This window comes from Phoxinus phoxinus, assembly GCF_949152265.1.
Source record: "Phoxinus phoxinus genome assembly, chromosome: 25".
Lineage (NCBI taxonomy): Eukaryota > Metazoa > Chordata > Actinopteri > Cypriniformes > Leuciscidae > Phoxinus > Phoxinus phoxinus.
The window spans coordinates 5,403,309-5,421,894 of NC_136900.1; the positions used below are offsets into that span (position 1 = coordinate 5,403,309).

The 18,586-nt window shown below is 45.6% G+C and overlaps 5 protein-coding genes across 5 annotated transcripts; all 5 read left to right on the top strand.

The window, feature by feature from the left end:
* Positions 1-5,748: 5,748 nt before the first annotated feature.
* Positions 5,749-6,516, top strand: LOC306993343 (histone H1-like). The gene has a single exon (XM_079603048.1). The coding sequence runs from the start codon at positions 5,781-5,783 to the stop codon at positions 6,414-6,416; it is 636 nt and encodes a 211-aa protein (XP_079459174.1). The 5' UTR covers positions 5,749-5,780; the 3' UTR covers positions 6,417-6,516.
* A 569-nt stretch (positions 6,517-7,085) lies between these two features.
* Positions 7,086-7,793, top strand: LOC306993743 (histone H2A-like). The gene has a single exon (XM_079603741.1). It carries the CDS (start codon positions 7,120-7,122, stop codon positions 7,504-7,506), a length of 387 nt encoding a protein of 128 aa, XP_079459867.1. The 5' UTR covers positions 7,086-7,119; the 3' UTR covers positions 7,507-7,793.
* A 1,259-nt stretch (positions 7,794-9,052) lies between these two features.
* On the top strand, positions 9,053-9,674 carry LOC306993752 (histone H3.2-like). Its single transcript, XM_079603751.1, has one exon. The coding sequence runs from the start codon at positions 9,118-9,120 to the stop codon at positions 9,526-9,528; it is 411 nt and encodes a 136-aa protein (XP_079459877.1). The 5' UTR covers positions 9,053-9,117; the 3' UTR covers positions 9,529-9,674.
* An 856-nt stretch (positions 9,675-10,530) lies between these two features.
* Positions 10,531-11,215, top strand: LOC306993789 (histone H4). Its single transcript, XM_079603863.1, has one exon. It carries the CDS (start codon positions 10,551-10,553, stop codon positions 10,860-10,862), a length of 312 nt encoding a protein of 103 aa, XP_079459989.1. The 5' UTR covers positions 10,531-10,550; the 3' UTR covers positions 10,863-11,215.
* A 416-nt stretch (positions 11,216-11,631) lies between these two features.
* On the top strand, positions 11,632-14,040 carry LOC306993349 (histone H2B). Its single transcript, XM_079603054.1, has 2 exons — positions 11,632-12,915; positions 13,984-14,040. The coding sequence occupies exon 1, from the start codon at positions 11,661-11,663 to the stop codon at positions 12,033-12,035; it is 375 nt and encodes a 124-aa protein (XP_079459180.1). The 5' UTR covers positions 11,632-11,660; the 3' UTR covers positions 12,036-12,915; positions 13,984-14,040.
* The last annotated feature ends 4,546 nt before the right edge of the window (positions 14,041-18,586 follow it).

The following is an 18,586-nucleotide window of genomic DNA, read 5'->3' on the forward strand; positions in this document are numbered from 1 at the left end:
CGCTGCGGAAGGATTTCGCCATCCGCAGGGAATTTCGCCTGCGTTGTGATGACAGTCGAGCTGTCATAGACAGCGAGTTCAGCTCCAGTCCTAAAAAGGAGATCCTTTGACTGGGAAACAGTGAACTTTTCTCCCAATTGACTCTCAGACCCAAGCACTCGAGGTGATCGAGAATTAGGGTCTTGTGGCGGATGAGTTCTGAAGGTGATTGAGCTAGAATCAGCCAATCGTCCAAATAATTCAGAATTCGAATGCCGCGGAGTCTCAGGGGTGCCAGCGCCGCGTCCATGCACACTGTAAATGTACGAGGTGCTAGAGACAGGCCGAATGGCAGGACTGTGTACTGATATGCCTGGCCCTCGAAGGCGAATCTCAAAAATCGCCTGTGACGTGACGCAATTTGTATGTGAAAATACGCGTCTTTCAGATCTATTGCCATAAACCAGTCTCCTCGGCGAACCTGCGCGAGGATGGCTCTGGTCGTGAGCATTCTGAACTTTCGCTTTGTCAGCGCTTTGTTCAGATGCCTGAGATCTAAAATGGGTCTGAGACCCCCGTCTTTTTTCGGTACCAGAAAATATCTGCTGTACAGACCCCCTTCGCTCTGAGCTTGAGATAAAGGCTCTATGGCCCCTTTGCTCAATAGCTTCGCTATTTCGGCTCGAAGTAGATGTGCTACTTCTGTTTTTACCGTTGTTTCGACTTTCTCCGTGAAACGGGGAGGGCGTCGATGAAACTGTAGCGAATAGCCTCTTTTTATAGTCTCTAGCACCCATTCTGAGACCCCGGGAAGTCTTTCCCATGCATCTGCACGTGTGACTAGGGGTTGAATGTAATCTGGGCCCTGGTCGCGAAATGGCGGCGACACGAGAGCAACCGTGTGCTGTGACATGGACGCCGTGGCGTGTGAGGCGGGGGGCATGTTTAACACAGTATGCATCCCGCGCGCGCTCGGCTCTCTGTGTCGAGAGAGAGCGCGCGGGACGAGTCCCGTAGGGCTCGATATGTTTGTGAATAAACGTGGGCGCTTGGTGGCGGGCACATTTATAACACCGGGGACATTGTGTTTGTGTACTGACTGACCGTTCGTTAGTTTCGTTTTTACAGAAACCGCGGAACGTGCAGTGTGTAGTGGTTGTGGGCACTGGATAGTGGGCACGCTCACTACATGCAAAGCACAATCGGCATGAGCCGATTTTATGTGTGCAAACCCTGTGTTGAACGGGGCTGTGCTTGTGTGAATGAATGGGCACTGGGTGGGCATTGCAGTTACACACATTACACCATCGGCCTTGGCCGGAACACCAGAAATTAAACTCTTTTTTAGATTTATCTGGGTCGCCGTGAAAACGGCGTTTGTGTGCAGGCAAACGGGCTTTACGGCCGGTTTGTTGGCTGCTAAATACACTGGTACAAACACGGAACTTAGGGCTGTACAAGCGAAAATCTTTGGTGGAAGTCCGGCCGCAGCGGGACCCGAACACCGTCTTTTTCCTAGCAGGGCTAGGATGGCGCCGAGGCCTCGGGCTTGAGTGAAATCTTGGGCCGAGGACCACGCGGTGGCGGGCGGCGTCCGGCGGAGCGAGACCGTGGTCTCTCTCGGGCCTGTTGCTGCTGGGCCGGTGCGGGGCGCTGCTGAGTTCGGGCAGGCGGCTGTTTAGGGCGGCCTGTTACGGAACTGGAGCGCTTTGGCAGAAAATGTCTCATGGCCTGCAAAGTTTTCTGTACCTCGGCGAATCGGTCCGCGAAGTCCTTCACGGAGGATCCGAAGAGGCCCGTCGTTGAAATGGGAGCGTCGAGGAACGCAGAGCGCTCCGACTCCGCCATTTCAGAGAGAGTCAGCCACAAATGTCTCTCGGAAACAGTAGCTGAGGCCATAATCCTGCCGATGGCGTGTGCGGCGGACTTTGTAGCGCGAAGAGCTAGGTCTGTGGCGCTACGTAAGTCCGGAACACTGATCGCGCCCGGGCCTTCCTCGTCTAGCTTGCAGAGGAGGTTAGCCTGGTGGATTTGGAGCACCGCCATGGTGTGCAGCGCCGATGCAGCTTGTCCGGCGGCGGAATACACGCGGCCGTTCAGAGCTGACGATGTGCGGCAAGCTTTCGATGGTAGGACTCCCTTAGCCCGCCGTCCAGCAGAGGGTGGGCAAAGGTGAGTCGCTACGGCCTCCTCGACCGGAGGGAGAGCGTGGTAGCCTCTGTCTCGAGCACCGTCCACTACGGAGAATGCTGGCGAGGCAGAAGTACGCACTCTGGCTGAAAAAGGCGCCTTCCACGATTTCGCTACCTCTTCGTGAAGCTCAGGAAGAAATGGTGCGTGTCTGGAGGGGGGCGCAGCGCGGTCTCCAGCGAGGAAGCGGCCATCCAGCCGGTTGAGTGCAGGTTGTTCGGGCGTCGACCACTCGAGGCCGAGGCTCGACACGGCCTGTGTGAGCAGACGCATCAGCTCTGTCTCGATGCTGATCTTCCCTCCTCGACGTTCCGGAACGGCGGGGGAGGGGAGATCCACAGAGCTCGCCCATCCCTCGCTCTCCGAAGCGAGAAGCGAACAGCAGTCGTCATCCCCCTCAGATACAGCTTGCTGGTCGTCCTCCATAACGGACAAAGCGGCGTGCTGCGGCTGTTGTCCGTCGGTGAGCGACTCGAGCGAAACGTTGAGAGGAGCTAGCGGCGGCGGCGGCGGCGAGCTCCTCGTGGAGGGAGGTTCCGGGACCCGCTGAGCGCGGCGCTTCTTACGGCGCGGCGCTACAGGGGGCGGTTGAGCAGCTTCAGCGAAAGATGCCAGGCGAGTCCGCAGAGTCGCGATTGGCATCATGTCGCAGTGATGGCAGCCGCCATCACCGAGAGCGATAGCTGCATGTTCCTCGCCCAAGCAGGAAACACGTAGTTCGTGGTGGTCCCCGTCGATGAGCGCGGCTCGGCAGGAGCCGCAGGAAACGCGAGACATCTTTAAAAAGACACTCGTGCTCTTTTGTGAGGAAAAAATGTGTGACGCAGTAGGCGAACACACACACAAAACACACACAAAGACTGAAAGGATATTCCACGCCGGAGAAGCGCAGCAGGGAACGGCGGCTGAAGGCGGCGATGACCAGCGGCTTCAGGTAAGGGCTCGTCCTGCTGAGGTGCTGTGTCAGACGGCTGTGGTGGCTCGAATCCGGTCCAACGATGCGTGTAGCTTCGTGAAGTAAAGAAAATCGGAGTGGAAGCAGCTATGCTTGGTATTTATAGACCTAGGCCACGCCTGTTTCGGCGGGAGATGACGCAGAAGGGCGCGAAGCGCCCTCATTGGTCAGCGTCACTGGCCTCGCATAGGCTGTGCTTTTCTGGCGGAGCAGCCAATGGGCGAGCTGTATTGCTCCGCCTAGGGTTGTATGCTACAGAAAAGCGTTTTACATATTACAAAATTAAGGATTAATTTTTGGGCTTCAATCTCGACAAAGAAATATCTTTCCCGCAGCGTCGATTCGACGCAGTAGGAGAGAACTCTACGTAAGAGAACTCATATCTCTAGCCTCATATCATATCGCTACCGTCCAGTGGCACTCACCCCAGTGGTGATGAAGTGCTTTGAGAAACTGGTCCGTAGTCACATCACAGCAGTCCTGCCCTGCAGCCTTGACCCCCACCAATTTGCTTACAGAGCGAACCGTTCCACAGAGGACCCCATAGCCATAGCACTCCATACTGCACTTTCACATCTGGAGCAGCAGGGGAGCTATATGAGCGGATGCTCTTTATGGACTATAGCTCTGCATTTAACACCATTCTCCCTCACAAGCTAGTGGTCAAACTGGAGACCTGGGGCCTGGGACCTTCCACACACCACCTGCATGTGGATCAATAGCTTCCTCTCTGACCGCAGACAGAGGGTTAGAGTGGGCCACTACACATCAACGGCCCTCCCCAGGGCTGTGTGCTCAGTCCCTTGCTCTACTCCCTCTACGTCACACACGACTGGCTATCAACATGGTGCAGGGCCCACAACCTGCTCCTCAACACCTCAAAGACCAAAGAACTCATCATAGACTACAGGAGAAAGAAAACAGTGATCCCACCATTAATCATCAGCGGGGACTGTGTGGAGAGGGTGGCAGACTTCCGCTTCCTGGGAGTCCACATTGAGGAGAGCCTATCCTGGAGCGTGAACTCCTTTGAGCTACTGAAAAAGACCCAGAAAAGACTATACTTCCTGAGAATACTCAGAAGGAATAACATCACACAAAGACTGCTGGTGTCCTTTTACCGTGCCTCCATTGAGAGCATAGTACTAACATACTGCATGTGCGCTCCAGAGAGTCATCAACACCGGCCAAAAGGTCGTCGGCTGCCCTCTCCCCACACTGGAAGAACTACACAGTTCCCGTTGTCTCAAAAAAGCACAGAACACCATAAAGGACGTATACCATCCCGGTCACTCACTGTTTGAACTGCTGCCTTCAGGCAGACTGTACAGATCAATTAACACAAGGACAAATAGACTCAAACCGTTTTTTATCCTACAGCAATAACCACCCTCAATGCTGCAAAAAATAAAAATAAAATAAATAATGTGCAATGTGTGAAATAGATCAATGCAATGACTGACATATGCATGTCTCTAGATGTATGTTCACACTGTTTTTTTGTGTGCAATGACTGTGTTCATAATGTTTTGAGTGTGTATGACTGTAATTATGTATGCTGTTATAAGTTCATATTAGAATTAGCACTTCAATTATATTTTTATAGATGTTGTACTAACTGGAGAGCATTTTACATTTCGTTGTACCTGTGACAATGACAATACAGACTTATTCTTCTTGAAAAAGCATTTAATAGTGGTTTAATCAAATCACATGTGCTTTAATATGAACATGTATTCATTTAGCAGACACTTTTATCCAAAGACACTTGAGGAGACACAGATTAGGAATACAATCTTAAGGAGGCAATGACATAAGAAATGCCTGCAAGTAGCACTGCAAAGTTTCAAACAATGTCCAGAAAAGTACAAGCTATATAACAAGGAGGAAATAATTGAGAAAAAGAGGTTGTTTTTAAGTAATTTGCTATGCCTTGCTGTAAATGAACAAGTCGTTCATGAGCCTTTACACAATCCTCATTCATTTTATTTACGTGATATGTGCATCAGCATGGAAACGTGTTTAACAAGTTAAAACATGAACACTTGTGTGATCAGGCGTATATGTAATATTGTGAGTTGTGTTATTATTATTATATCGACAGATCATCTGCTGGCCGGACATGAGAGACTCGAGTCTCCGGATGATCGTGTGCTTCAAGCTGCCCAAAATAACATCTGTATGAAAGCCTCCTGACGCCCCTCACTGATGCCGATTTCATTAAAGTATCTTCAGACTGTTTGCTGCACATAAAGAAGACGCGTTCAGACATTTATCAACATTTCCACTTAAACTATTTATAAAATGTACACGCGGCTGTTCCCCGTGGCTGATGCTCGCCTTGGATTTGATCTGATGAAGGCAAAATAAACATTTCCTCTTCGCGTATATTAGTCTCAAATGAAAGCTCAGAACCTCTGCTTGGTGTTCACTTTGTTTTGACTGTGCTAAACTATTTTACCGTTCCAGTTTTGCCTCAAATGTAAGAGAAGAAAACACACGCATAAGGGGTTCGTGGACGCGCACAGACGCCGAGCGGACAGGCTGAGTCTATAAGGTTCTCATGTGTTATTTAAGAGCGCAGCGCAGCGCGAGCGCCAGTCATTGCTGAAACCAGAGCCAGCGTTTGAAAGACTACAGATCCGATCAAAGAGAAATGGCAGAAACCGCACCCGCACCCGCTGCTGCCGCCCCGGCCAAAGCGCCCAAGAAGAAGTCCGCTGCCAAAGCCAAGAAAGCAGGACCGGGGGTCGGCGAGCTCATCGTTAAAGCTGTGTCCGCATCCAAGGAGAGGAGCGGAGTGTCCCTCGCCGCGCTGAAGAAAGCGCTCGTTGCCGGCGGCTACGACGTGGAGAAGAACAACTCCCGCGTCAAAATCGCCATCAAGAGCCTGGTGACCAAAGGCGCCCTGGTGCAGGTCAAAGGGACCGGCGCCTCAGGTTCATTCAAGCTCAACAAGCAGCAAGCCGAGACCAAGAAGAAAGCGGCTCCTAAAGCAAAGAAGCCCGCGGTCAAGAAACCCGCTGCTGCCAAGAAGCCCAAGAGCGCTGCGGCAAAGAAGCCCGCCGCCAAGAAATCGCCCAAGAAGCCCGCCGCCAAGAAATCGCCCAAGAAGGCCAAGAAACCCGCCGCCACGGCCGCTAAGAAGGTGACGAAGAGTCCCAAGAAGGCACAGAAACCAGCAGCCGTTAAGAAAGCCGCCAAGAGTCCCAAAAAGGCAAAGACGGCTAAACCTAAGGTGGCAAAACCTAAAGCCGCCAAGCCTAAAAAGGCAGCGCCCAAAAAGAAGTAAAGTTCACTGTTTGTTCCTCAACGGCTCTTTTAAGAGCCACCCACTTATTCTGAATAAGAGCAGCACTCTTTTATATTAATGATTTCTGTTAATTTCGAAAGTAGATAATAGAGATGTGAATTAAAACCTTTTAGACTCATTCATTCTGAATAAACCAGAATAGCCAGTAAAAAAAAAAAAAAAACTTGAGTAAACCATTATTTATACATAAAAAAGCCATAAAAACGGGTTCAGACAGTGATCAGAAATGGCATGTTGTACAACACGGTGCTTTGACAGAATATACACAGCACTATGCTGGGGAATTGTGATAATACAATACAAACAATCCAACAATGGTCAGTGATAAAGCTCCAATATTGCAATAGGAACATAATACTGTCCAGTATCAGGTGGTCAATGTGCACAGCATATATTGTGTGTGAAAAGGTGCAGCGCTTTTGGTAGGAACAATGTACAATATCCATGTTTGTACTTATTTAAACAACAAACATTTCAATGGTTTAATCTCTTGTCTTATTTAGTCACAATCACAAATGGGGGGTTGGACTTTGGATAGAAGTTCAGTGATTGGTTTAAATCTTTACAGACTTTGAACCAATCAGCGACTGGCACTCTCCTTTAAAGCCTGTACGTGTAGACTAGTGTATCACAATCTATTGTTATCGCTTCACTGTGAAGTTAGTCGTAACTAATTTAGAAGATGAGCGGAAGAGGCAAAACCGGTGGTAAAGCCAGAGCGAAGGCCAAGACTCGCTCCTCCAGGGCGGGACTGCAGTTCCCCGTCGGCCGTGTTCACAGGCTTCTCCGCAAAGGAAACTACGGCGAGCGCGTCGGAGCCGGAGCTCCAGTTTATTTGGCGGCAGTGCTCGAGTATCTGACCGCTGAGATCCTGGAGCTGGCTGGAAACGCCGCTCGGGACAACAAGAAGACCCGCATCATCCCCCGTCACCTGCAGCTGGCGGTGCGCAACGACGAGGAGCTCAACAAACTACTTGGCCGAGTGACCATCGCTCAAGGCGGCGTGCTGCCAAACATCCAGGCCGTGCTGCTCCCCAAGAAGACCGAGAAACCCTCCAAATCTAAATAAATGTATTCAAATCTGTTTTATTTAGACCAAAAGGCTCTTTTAAGAGCCACCCATTTCATCTGATAAAGAGTTGATTTACTTTTTAATATTTATAAACCCCATAACTGCGTTTTGATTGTTTTCATTATACATAGATTTAAAACTTTCACATTGTCTGCTGTAGCGGACAAACACAGCTGTACTACTACAGTTATACTTTTTTAAATTGTCCATTGTTTATAAGAAGTTATGCTTTCCTTTGGGTGCCACTATACAACTGGCCAACAGATGAAAACTAGATCTTGGCTAATGTAATAGTGTTAATATGCACTGTCCTGGTAAATACTAGTGATGGGCAATCCGGCTCTTTTTCGTGAGCCAGCTCATTTGACTCAGCTCACTGAAATGAGCCGGCTCTTTTGACTCACAAACGGCTCTTTAAAAAATAAACGTTTTAACTCCCTGAAAGTCCACCGCGCAACAGTGCAACGTGAATATTCACATTTTTTATTGTCCATAACAACCCGAAAAATTGCCTGCTTGCCTTGCACATCTAATTAATGTGCAAAGTTTTCCGACAATTTAAAAAAAAAAAAAAAAAAAAAAAAATTGTCACGCCATCCGCCCGATCAGCGGTTTATCCGCATATAGTGTGTGTGTGTGCGTGCGTGCGTGCTCGGCCCTCCCTCATGCAGTATAATTGGTTGACAATTATTATAATTGTGTTTCTTTGAATTAGTCAATTTTTTTAAATAAAATTAAAATAATTAATTATTTCTTTATTACATAATGATTTAATTTCTATAGGCTATATATTTTTAAATAGAGTCGGCTCTTCAGATATGCGAGCCAGCTCCCGTCGTTCACCTAAAAGAGCCGGCTCTTAGATCCGGCTCATTCGCGAACGACCCATCACTAGTAAATACAAATAAAGGCGTTTGGTTGAGGGGGTGAAATGACCCATCAAACCAGTAAAATATGATTACTCCGCATCATCGACGATCTCTGGTAACGTTACACTCGTAGGTGTGCGTGTTCGTTATAAGCACATGATGGTCTCCTGTTTGTCACCAAACTCATCTCCCTAGATATTACAATATAGTCGGTCTATCAAGCTCTGATAATGTTTTGAATATTTTAATAAATTATCCAAAATAAAAAGCAATATACATCTCGGGTTCATGGTAAAAGAAATTGGTCAAATTGGGTGTTTTGCCCTTTGGTAGCAGGGCTGATCTACGAAACGATCCCCTATTTTACGGGACTGTTGGAAACCCAAGTGTGTCTCGCTCCAGATCTGCACAACCACTGGGAATTAAGGCGAGTATTTCAGAACAAATTAATACAACATTGTGATATAAAGACCAGGGAGGTGTCATTATACACTGTTTGATGTATAAAAGTATTCAACAGAACAAAGTAGCTCGAGCGGGAAACCTTTCACTTGTTTGAAAAAGAGGAAACGCGCAGTCATTGGCTGGCACTCATGCGCAGACGTCACGTATTAGCCAATCACAAGGCCTGCATCCTCGTGAGACTATGAGCTCGTGGCGGTACAATGCTTTAAAAGCGGGTGTGTAACACACATGCAGCATTTCCAGCACAAGCAGGACAGAGAAGAACTCCGCAGCAATGGCAAGAACCAAGCAGACCGCTCGTAAATCCACCGGTGGTAAAGCCCCGAGGAAGCAGCTCGCTACTAAAGCCGCCCGTAAGAGCGCTCCGGCCACCGGCGGCGTCAAGAAGCCTCACCGTTACCGGCCCGGGACCGTGGCTCTGCGGGAGATCCGCCGCTATCAGAAGTCCACCGAGCTGCTGATCCGCAAACTGCCCTTCCAGCGGCTGGTGAGAGAAATCGCCCAGGACTTCAAGACGGACCTGCGCTTCCAGAGCTCCGCTGTCATGGCCCTGCAGGAGTCCAGCGAGGCTTATTTGGTCGGTCTGTTCGAGGACACCAACCTGTGCGCCATCCACGCCAAGAGGGTCACCATCATGCCCAAAGATATCCAGCTGGCCCGCCGCATCCGCGGAGAGCGCGCTTAAACCCGCGTCTGCGTCAACCCACAAACGGCTCTTTTAAGAGCCACCAAAACTGCACTGAACGAGATCATTTCCAGTTAAAACTCAATATGAGTAGAAAGTTGCGTTCATACATCACATTAACACTGGGACACCTTTCTCTAACTCATCAGTTATCATCACTATCAGAATTAAATATAAACCTAACCCTGATTATAAAATACCAGACATGAGGGAATAAGTATTTGTACATAATAAAAGCATATGTATCTTACTGCTTGCATAATGTTTTTTTTTTTTTTTTTCTCAGATCTTGTCATTTCATGATTACACAATGGCCTTTAGGGCAAATTATATATTAAATACCTTTTATTGAAATAGACAAAACTATAATGCACAATTTGATTGACATGTAAACTGCGCTCTAAGATGCCAATGTTGTTGTGGATGGTTTCAACAGAGCTAGAAATGTAACTTCTTATTTCGGGTAAAGCTGCTTTTCATCTTCAAACAGTCTTCCCAAACAGTGGTAGTTTTTTCCAACTCTTTTCTCCCAGCTACTCCATAATAGTGGCATGGTCTGTTTTTAAACTTTTATCGCAAATCGAATGCCAAAGAAGAGATTATTATACAGGTGCAAGTTCAGCTAAAGGTAGAGACATACAGTATAAACTACTGAGGCCTGAAATCACTTATATTCTGCAAATATATCCGAATTTGTCTATTTAAAAAATAGATACTATACAGTATTTCTCTTCTAGACTAGCACATTTTTATTACCACTCAGTATCTCAATACGATGATATTATCATTTTCATCAAATTAAATAAATCTTATAAAACATGAAAGAAGTCGGACAGGCCTCGTTAAATTAAGGTTTGGGTTAAATCACAATGTTTTGTGCTGGAACTATATTGAGGGGAGGGGCGTTTTGCGCTTTGTGACGCGATGTTGGTTTCCATCAGGTCCTGTAAGTAAATATAAAAGGCGTCCTTGCAACGTTGACTGTACATTTGCTCTGATCGTGTGATTCGTGTCTGTGAAACATGTCTGGAAGAGGCAAAGGCGGTAAAGGACTCGGCAAAGGAGGCGCTAAGCGTCACCGCAAAGTTTTGCGCGATAACATCCAGGGAATCACCAAACCCGCAATTCGTCGTCTGGCTCGCCGCGGCGGCGTCAAGCGCATCTCCGGTCTGATCTACGAGGAGACCCGCGGAGTGTTGAAGGTGTTTCTGGAGAACGTGATCCGCGATGCCGTCACCTACACCGAGCACGCCAAGAGAAAGACCGTCACCGCCATGGATGTTGTGTACGCGCTGAAGAGACAGGGACGCACCCTGTACGGCTTCGGGGGATAAACGCCTGAGACCAGGAGAAACTGAACCAACCCAACGGCTCTTTTAAGAGCCACACACACTGTCACACAAAGAGTTTTGCCACGTTAATGTCAGTGACTCATGGTTTTCTTAAAAGTAAACGATACAATTCTGAATAAATCACAGAATAATAATTTTGCAAAGATTTTCTTTTCTCCACTGAATATAAGGTTCTTTAAAATATTTTAACCGTATATATTGCATTAATGTCACAAAAACAAAAATTCTATTCACATTTCTTCAAGAAGCACTTTTCATATGGATTAATCTATCCTATTGGGATTTAAAGTGTTTCATGGAAACAAAAAAGTTAAAATGGTTAAAATAAAAGTGACGTCACACAGCGGAAAGGGGGCTTTGAGAGACTTTCTGGTATAACAAAAAAAAACATTTTTAAAGAGATCTTATCGCTGCTATTATTAATTCCCCTCAAAAATGTTTTTTTTCAGACTACACGATCATGCATAATGTTTGTCTTTTTCTTCCAAATGTAATAAACCCAAAATAAATAGCGGGAAATGAACAAAGGAAACTGTCCTGTGGGCTGTCACTCAAACATTTGTGGGAGGGGCTATCATTTAACCGCTCGTGATTGGCACTTGTTCCTCTCGTGATTCTTTGAGTTATCCAATAAAATACGAGTTTATGGGTTCGGCCTATGGAAACAGGCAATCAGCAAAGTCTCGAATCTCTTTGAAAATTAGCATAAGGAGCGAATAAATTGCTCTGTATCGCGCTGGCGTTTACATCGATTCGTCAGTTGTCTGATCTCGCATCATCATGCCTGAACCAGCAAAGTCCGCGCCTAAGAAGGGATCCAAGAAGGCCGTCACCAAGACCGCCGGCAAGGGAGGAAAGAAGCGCAGAAAGTCCAGGAAGGAGAGCTACGCCATCTATGTCTACAAGGTGTTGAAACAGGTTCATCCTGACACCGGCATCTCCTCCAAGGCGATGGGCATCATGAACTCCTTCGTCAACGACATCTTCGAGCGCATCGCCGGTGAGTCGTCTCGTCTCGCTCACTACAACAAGCGCTCCACCATCACCTCTAGAGAGATCCAGACCGCCGTGCGTCTGCTGCTGCCCGGAGAGCTGGCCAAACACGCCGTGTCCGAGGGCACAAAGGCCGTCACCAAATACACCAGCTCGAAGTAAAGCGGCATCTGAAGATTTCAGCCACCACAAAGGCTCTTTTAAGAGCCACCCACTCCCTCCATTGAAGAGCTTCTGGTGTTTGTTCTAGTTTAAATAGTGAAAATCTGATATTTTATCGAAGTGGCGTGGATTATTTTTTGTTTGTTTGTTAGGTTTTAATTGGAATGTTTCAACAGCTAAGAGGTGCTTAGTAAGCTCTATTTCATCTCACTTTCTCCTTCACTCACCTGAATAACGAGTCAGCGACCTGAAGTTTCTCTTATGAGCCCATTTTTTGATAAACGCTTTTTGTTATAGTGGTTGAAACATCCTGATGATACCACTCAATGATAGAAGTGGTCTAAACATAACTAAATGTTCATACATGCAGCTAAAATAAAATGCATGCCTGCCTTTCCAACATGTTAAAAAAGCACTTCAGATGGTTAAGAATCTGTTGCAAATACCACTTTCTAAACTAAATAATGGTAAGTGCAGAAAAAACTTTGTCAATTGGTGAATTTTTTAAACCGTAATTTGGTCCGTGTTTCATCCAAAGCTGTTTTTTTGTTAATAAATTAAGCGAAAGTGACAAGTTGAAGAAAGCTTTATATTTTCATTCTTGTTTGGTTCGGTCAATGAGGTAATAGTTATTGAATTGGGAGAATGAATGCATTTACTCTTAAATTCTTTGTTTTATTTAAAAAAAAAAAAAAAAAACATCCAGGTAAACATGTACTGTTCTGCAATTAAACACTCTAAAACTTAATAAAATCAAGGTCATTATGTAATAACTTGCTACATCATGAGAAATCTACATGTTAATGGGAATCAAGTTTACTATAGGCTTCTACAAAGCATGTCATACAAAGTTCATTGTTGTGTAGACGGGCATTTGGCAGTAGTATATTCCTGCACAACCGGAGGCTGCAGTTTTAGGACCCCAGTTTTAGGACCGCAGTTTTAGGACCCTAGTTTTTTGTGACAGCGCCACCTACCGAACTGGATGAAATAGCGGCGGCTGCAGTTTCAGGACCGCAGTTCTAGGATCCAGGTGGTTTAGTTTGTACATCAAGATCCACCTTGATCCTAAGTCTCATTAGAAAAAATATGTATATTTTAACAAATAAGATTATGGAATAGAATAGCTCCTGCAGCAGGTGGATTAGAGCAAGTAGCATCAAGCTACACGACACAATTTAAAAGATTAATATTAAACTTTTACTTAAAGCTCACTTTAAACCACCATCGAGTAAGATAGGATATTTGTACCATATTCCAGTCGCGGTTTAAAATGGTTTTAAGTCATAAAAAGATGTTGAAATATGGTACAATAAAGCAATTTATATGCAGCTAATGGCTACACCTTGCTTGGCAATACTGTAAACATTCTTAATTCATATGAAAATACCCAAAATTGCACGAAAATCACACACAAACCACATATACTCGAAATCGTGCATTTATTAGCTTCTTGTTTCAGGTGAAGAGATGTGTCTTAGCTTTGTTATCACAGATAACAGGACCGCGTCATGCAGAAGGGCAGGATTATTGTCACGTTGAACCACGTGAGATGATTGACAGCTGTACAGCGAATGAGACTTGCGTACATTACTGACGCAAATCAGGAAGAGGAGACCCAGATCTCTCTGTGTTCGCTGTTTGAGTTTTATCATAAACACTATCGAGTCTTAAATCTTTTTAATGATGCTCAGTTTGTCCAGATAAAATAAGTAAGAGTGTGATGTTTTAACGAGTAATGAATGTTGAACAACAATCTGTTGTGATCAACAATGTGATCTTTTATCTTTGCCGCGAAAGGGGTTAAATTTGTGTTTTTGGTAATCCAGTTCTGTAGGTGGCGCTGTCACATTAAACTAGGGTCCTAAAACTGCGGTCCTAAAACTGGGGTCCTGAAACTGCAGCCACTCCCGTTGTGCAGGAATACCCTTCTCGCTTTTGGGCCTAGTTAAAGGTGAAGGTGCACTTGGTAACTTTTTCAACTTAATAAATCCGTTTAGAAATCATTTGGATGGTTAAATAATCTGTTCTGGTGAGAATGGTTACTTCCCCCGCTCCCCCCAGCGTTCCCAGGTGGAAAACCAGCCTTGCAACAGCGAGAAACTGCTTTATGATACTGTGTATGATGTATTACCCACCTCGGTAGACATAGCTCCACACGATAAAGTTGGTGCGTCTGGGACTCATTTGTTCACCACACCGGCTCCGACCATAACAAAAGCACATGAGCAGCGGTAGAAAGGGGGAGGATGGCGCCGGCGCGCCGCAAGTGACTTTACGACAGTGATGTGAAAAATATACGCACCGCAGCTGTAGGGGGAGCTCGTTGAGAAAATCAGCAAAACGGTGGCTAGAGTTACCGAGTGCCGCTTTATGTCGATTCCTGATTCATTTTAATAGTTTGTGCTAATAAAACATTATTTTTAGTGAAATTCGCTTCCCAAAAGGGTGTTTTTAAAATAAAGTCTAATAATAAAACTCAATTTTTGGATTTATCATTGTCATTTTCTTAAAGATTAATGCCACCTGACCGGTCAGATGATGATGACTGAAGGACAATAAGAAGAACTCTTTAATTTTGCACAGCTGTCACTGTACTTGTCACTGGATCAGCTATCATGATGCTTTTTTAACTGTACTGACATTTAGCAGACGCTTTTATCCAAAGCGACTTACTTAACCCTCTGGTTGTGTTAATATAAGTGGACTAAAACTTACTGTGTGTGGTAATGTTAGATGGATGTTTGATGCACGTCAGAATAGGATGAAATTAATATCTGTGGAAAAGAGGCCTAAAAGCAGTCAGAAGACATAACAAAACCTGTGCTGAATGAAAGAAAACAAGTTGACAAATATTTGGTAATAATATAGCATATTGAGAGGTTTACAAGCATTTGTATGTGGGCAGGTCATTTTTGACCCAGAACACTACAATTGTGACTTTGTGCCATTTTGTAAAAAATAAAACTGTTTCCAGACAAACACTAGTGTAATAAATTGGACAGAATATTTTATAATAGTATACATTTTGCCAAAATAATACTTTTAAATGATGGCAAAAAGACTGAATCCAATATTTAGAGATAGCATGAGCTGTGTCCCAATTCAGGGGCTGTATCCTTCGAAGGCCAGTTGCGTCATCGGTGCGTGGCGATTCTAAAGCGACTCCAAATGCGGGGAAACGAAGGATACATCAGAAGGATCCTTAGCTATTTTAACCCACAGAATGTGATTTATTTTTTTCAGAGGTTTAAGTCAGGTACTTTATTTGATGACTACTTAAATATCCCTTTAAATAAAACACCACCAACCCCACCCCTGCACATTTTACATCCAGAATACCTATTGCACGACTATGCACAAATTAGCAAATCACTAAAAAATGTTGGTGTCGTGAACCCTTGCGCATGCATAGGAAAAGTATAACCAGTGGGGAAAAAGGCGCTTTAAACCTTATTTTGGGGCAAAGTCATCAAACTTTTTCAGCGATTTTTATCATATTTTACCGCTGTTTCTATACATGCAGTTTTTATGTCCAGGTGACCAGTGAAAGTGCAGTTCTGACTCTCTGCCCATTCATTTGAGCCTGGTCTTGTTAGTCCGAAATAGCTGCCCGGAGGCGTTGCCAAGATGGCGGCCGAGTGGCACGACTTGCCTAAAAGGACTTTGGCACGACACAGGACTCATGGTAGCGTTCACCTTTTCTTCTCTGGACAATCGATTTTCCAGATGTTCCAAACAGTCGAAGGATGCTTCATCAAGATACAATAACTAAAACATTTTGTTAATTATTTTTCAAATGTATTATCAATTCACTTACGTGATGTAAAAAGGTGTGGTGGACCTCCATCGCTTTCAGGAAGATGGCCCTAAACCTGGCCTTCATCATCCCAAAAGCACGCTCTATAATGGAGCGTACCCTGGAATAATGGAAATTAAAGCGCTTGGCTCCCACACCTCGTACTGGCCTCTTGTAGGGAGTGATGAGGGGTAGGGGGTGTCGGATACATGGGTACCCTCCGTCTGCTAGGATGAAGTGCCCTGGAGGAGGGTACACTGACCTCCTGGTCACAAATAGCCTGCAGGATTATGAATGGGAACAGTTTCCTGTTCCTGTAGATCTGACCATCAAGGCCGCTTGGTGGCTTGATGCGGACATGGTCGCCGTCGATTTACAGCTTTCAAGAAAACTCTGTCTTGCCAGCCCTGCAAACTGCCTCCAGGTCGTCTGGGGTGTTGGGGAACCGAATGACCTGGTGGCGAATGGCCACCACCTCCTCAATGCGGTGGACAGCGGAACGAGGCATGTCAAACAGTCCGGAGACGGCCCTGTGTGATGTACCACATGCCAGCCAGAAAAGAAATACCAGGGTCTCAACAGGTCCAGCAGAACCCTCAGTGCCTCCCTGCTCAGCCAAAAATCAGGCTACTAAAAACTACTAGTCATATTTTAAACCTTATGTACAAGTGTTATCTTGCATACTGTAATGTACTTAAGGTATCAAGAGTAAAAAGTAAAGGTATGTATTCTACAGAAAACCCTCCTTGTCTGGGTTTTTATATATTATGTTTTTGCATTATTATTAAGTCAAGTCAAGTCAAGTCATCTTCATTTGACAAAAAAATGAAGCAGCTTTACAGCGATAAACGGATAATTTAAGGTAACACAGATTGTTTTGGCTTTATAGCGGTTCTTGAATAAAGATATTTTCCAGCTAAAGTTAGCTTTGATTGATTCACTTCCATCGCAACGATTAGTTATTAAATTAGAGACCGCTAAGACGACACCGTTCTCTCTACACAGACTTTTGAACGCGAACCTGTGAGAAACGCTGATGGAGCTCACGTGCGCATTAAGAATTAATTCTATAGTTATGCGCATTTGAATATATGTGTGCAGGTTTGTAATTCCCTACAAACCACTTGTCTGGTCTTAAAACATTTTAGACAGAATTTCACTTCGGGGTAGATCCGCGAAACCAAAATTTCCCCACAACGCTTTATCTGTAGAGTGGTAAAGGGATCCTCCATAGGGAGAGGCTAGTTGGCACTTCAGCACTGCGTTGGCATCGGGTCCAGGCGCAGGTCCTTCGTCAGATCTGGATACGGCCTGAATCCGGCAGGCTGCGGGAAAACCTCGGGATAAACAAAGACACTAAAATTAGCGTAGATGTCATTCTTCTTATGATGTAACGAGCACATCAGGATATATGGGAAGTGTTCCCAGTTCCGGCTGACCTAATCTATGCAGCCTAAATTGAATTATAGAAGTCTATAATGTATTACGTGTATGCTAGGGCAAAGAGATGTGTTTTTAGTCTAGGTTTGAACTGACAGAGTGTGTCTGCTTCCCGGACAATTTTAGGAAGATTGTTCCAAAGTTTTGGTGCTAAATAGGAAAAGGATCTACCGCCAGCAGTCGATTTTGATATTCTAAGTATTACCAACTGGCCGGAATTTGAGATCGCAATAGACGTGAAGGACTACAATGCCTTAAGTGCGTTGTAAGAAATCAGCAATATTTAAACATTTAGGCTATACAATGTTTAAAAGGGAGCCAATGCAGTGTTGACAGAACCGGGCTAATATGGTCATACTTCCTGGTTCTGGTAAGAACTCGAGCTGCTGCGTTTTGAACTAGCTGTAGTTTGTTTATTAAGCGTGGAGGGCAACCACCCAGTAGAGCATTACAATAATCGTCTCGGTTACTGACGTAACCTCGGTTCCCTGAGATGAGGGAACGAGTGTTGCGTAAGCTTACGCATCGGGAAAACCCCTTTTCTCGAGAAGATTGAAGCCAAAAATTATCTATATAATTTTTCTTTAATTTAAAACACACTTGCTGCAGCAAGCAGACCCAAGCGAGACGGCTTCCGTACTTATTGGCTGCTCTGAGGCAACTGCTGCAACCAATGGAGAGGCACGGCTGACGTGAGAGCAAATGAGGACGCTTCGCGCCAAAATGGCCAGGGCTTCATGTTATAAAAAGCCGCGCCGCCCATACATGCCTTGTTTTCATCGACTGAAGCGATTCCAAATCGGGGCACAAGCACGGCAAGGTTACGCAACACTCGTTCCCTCATCTCAGGGAACCGAGGTTACGTTAGTAACCGAGACGTTCCCTTTCGAGAGTACTCTCGTGTTGCGTAAGCTGGCTTACGCATCGGGAACCCCGTGTAAAACGCCGTGTGTGCTCACGAAGACTCCGTTCATCAACGTCCCAGGGCAAGTGCCCGGGGCTCATAAGACGAGTAACTAATGTTTAGGCCAAGAAGGGGTATGTAGGGGTGAGGCTGAATGTGATTGGACCCTAAGTGCTACATGAATAAAAGAATGCTTGACACATTATAGACACAGTCTAGCCTGTAGCGCGGGAAGTTCTAGGTTATAAAACATGATATATGTAGACGGAGAGGCCCAGCCTGCCGCCGTACAGATATCCTGTAGTGAAATCCCACTGGACCAAGCCCAGGACGAGGCAATGCCTCTAGTAGAGTGAGCTCTGAAAGCCCAGAGGGCAGCAGAGGCCTTTGGATGCATAAGCCAGTGAA

Bases quoted from the DNA above. Each gene is read 5' to 3' on its own strand.
- LOC306993789 (XM_079603863.1), top strand. From the start codon at position 10,551: ATGTCTGGAAGAGGCAAAGGCGGTAAAGGACTCGGCAAAGGAGGCGCT.
- LOC306993752 (XM_079603751.1), top strand. From the start codon at position 9,118: ATGGCAAGAACCAAGCAGACCGCTCGTAAATCCACCGGTGGTAAAGCC.
- LOC306993343 (XM_079603048.1), top strand. From the start codon at position 5,781: ATGGCAGAAACCGCACCCGCACCCGCTGCTGCCGCCCCGGCCAAAGCG.
- LOC306993743 (XM_079603741.1), top strand. From the start codon at position 7,120: ATGAGCGGAAGAGGCAAAACCGGTGGTAAAGCCAGAGCGAAGGCCAAG.
- LOC306993349 (XM_079603054.1), top strand. From the start codon at position 11,661: ATGCCTGAACCAGCAAAGTCCGCGCCTAAGAAGGGATCCAAGAAGGCC.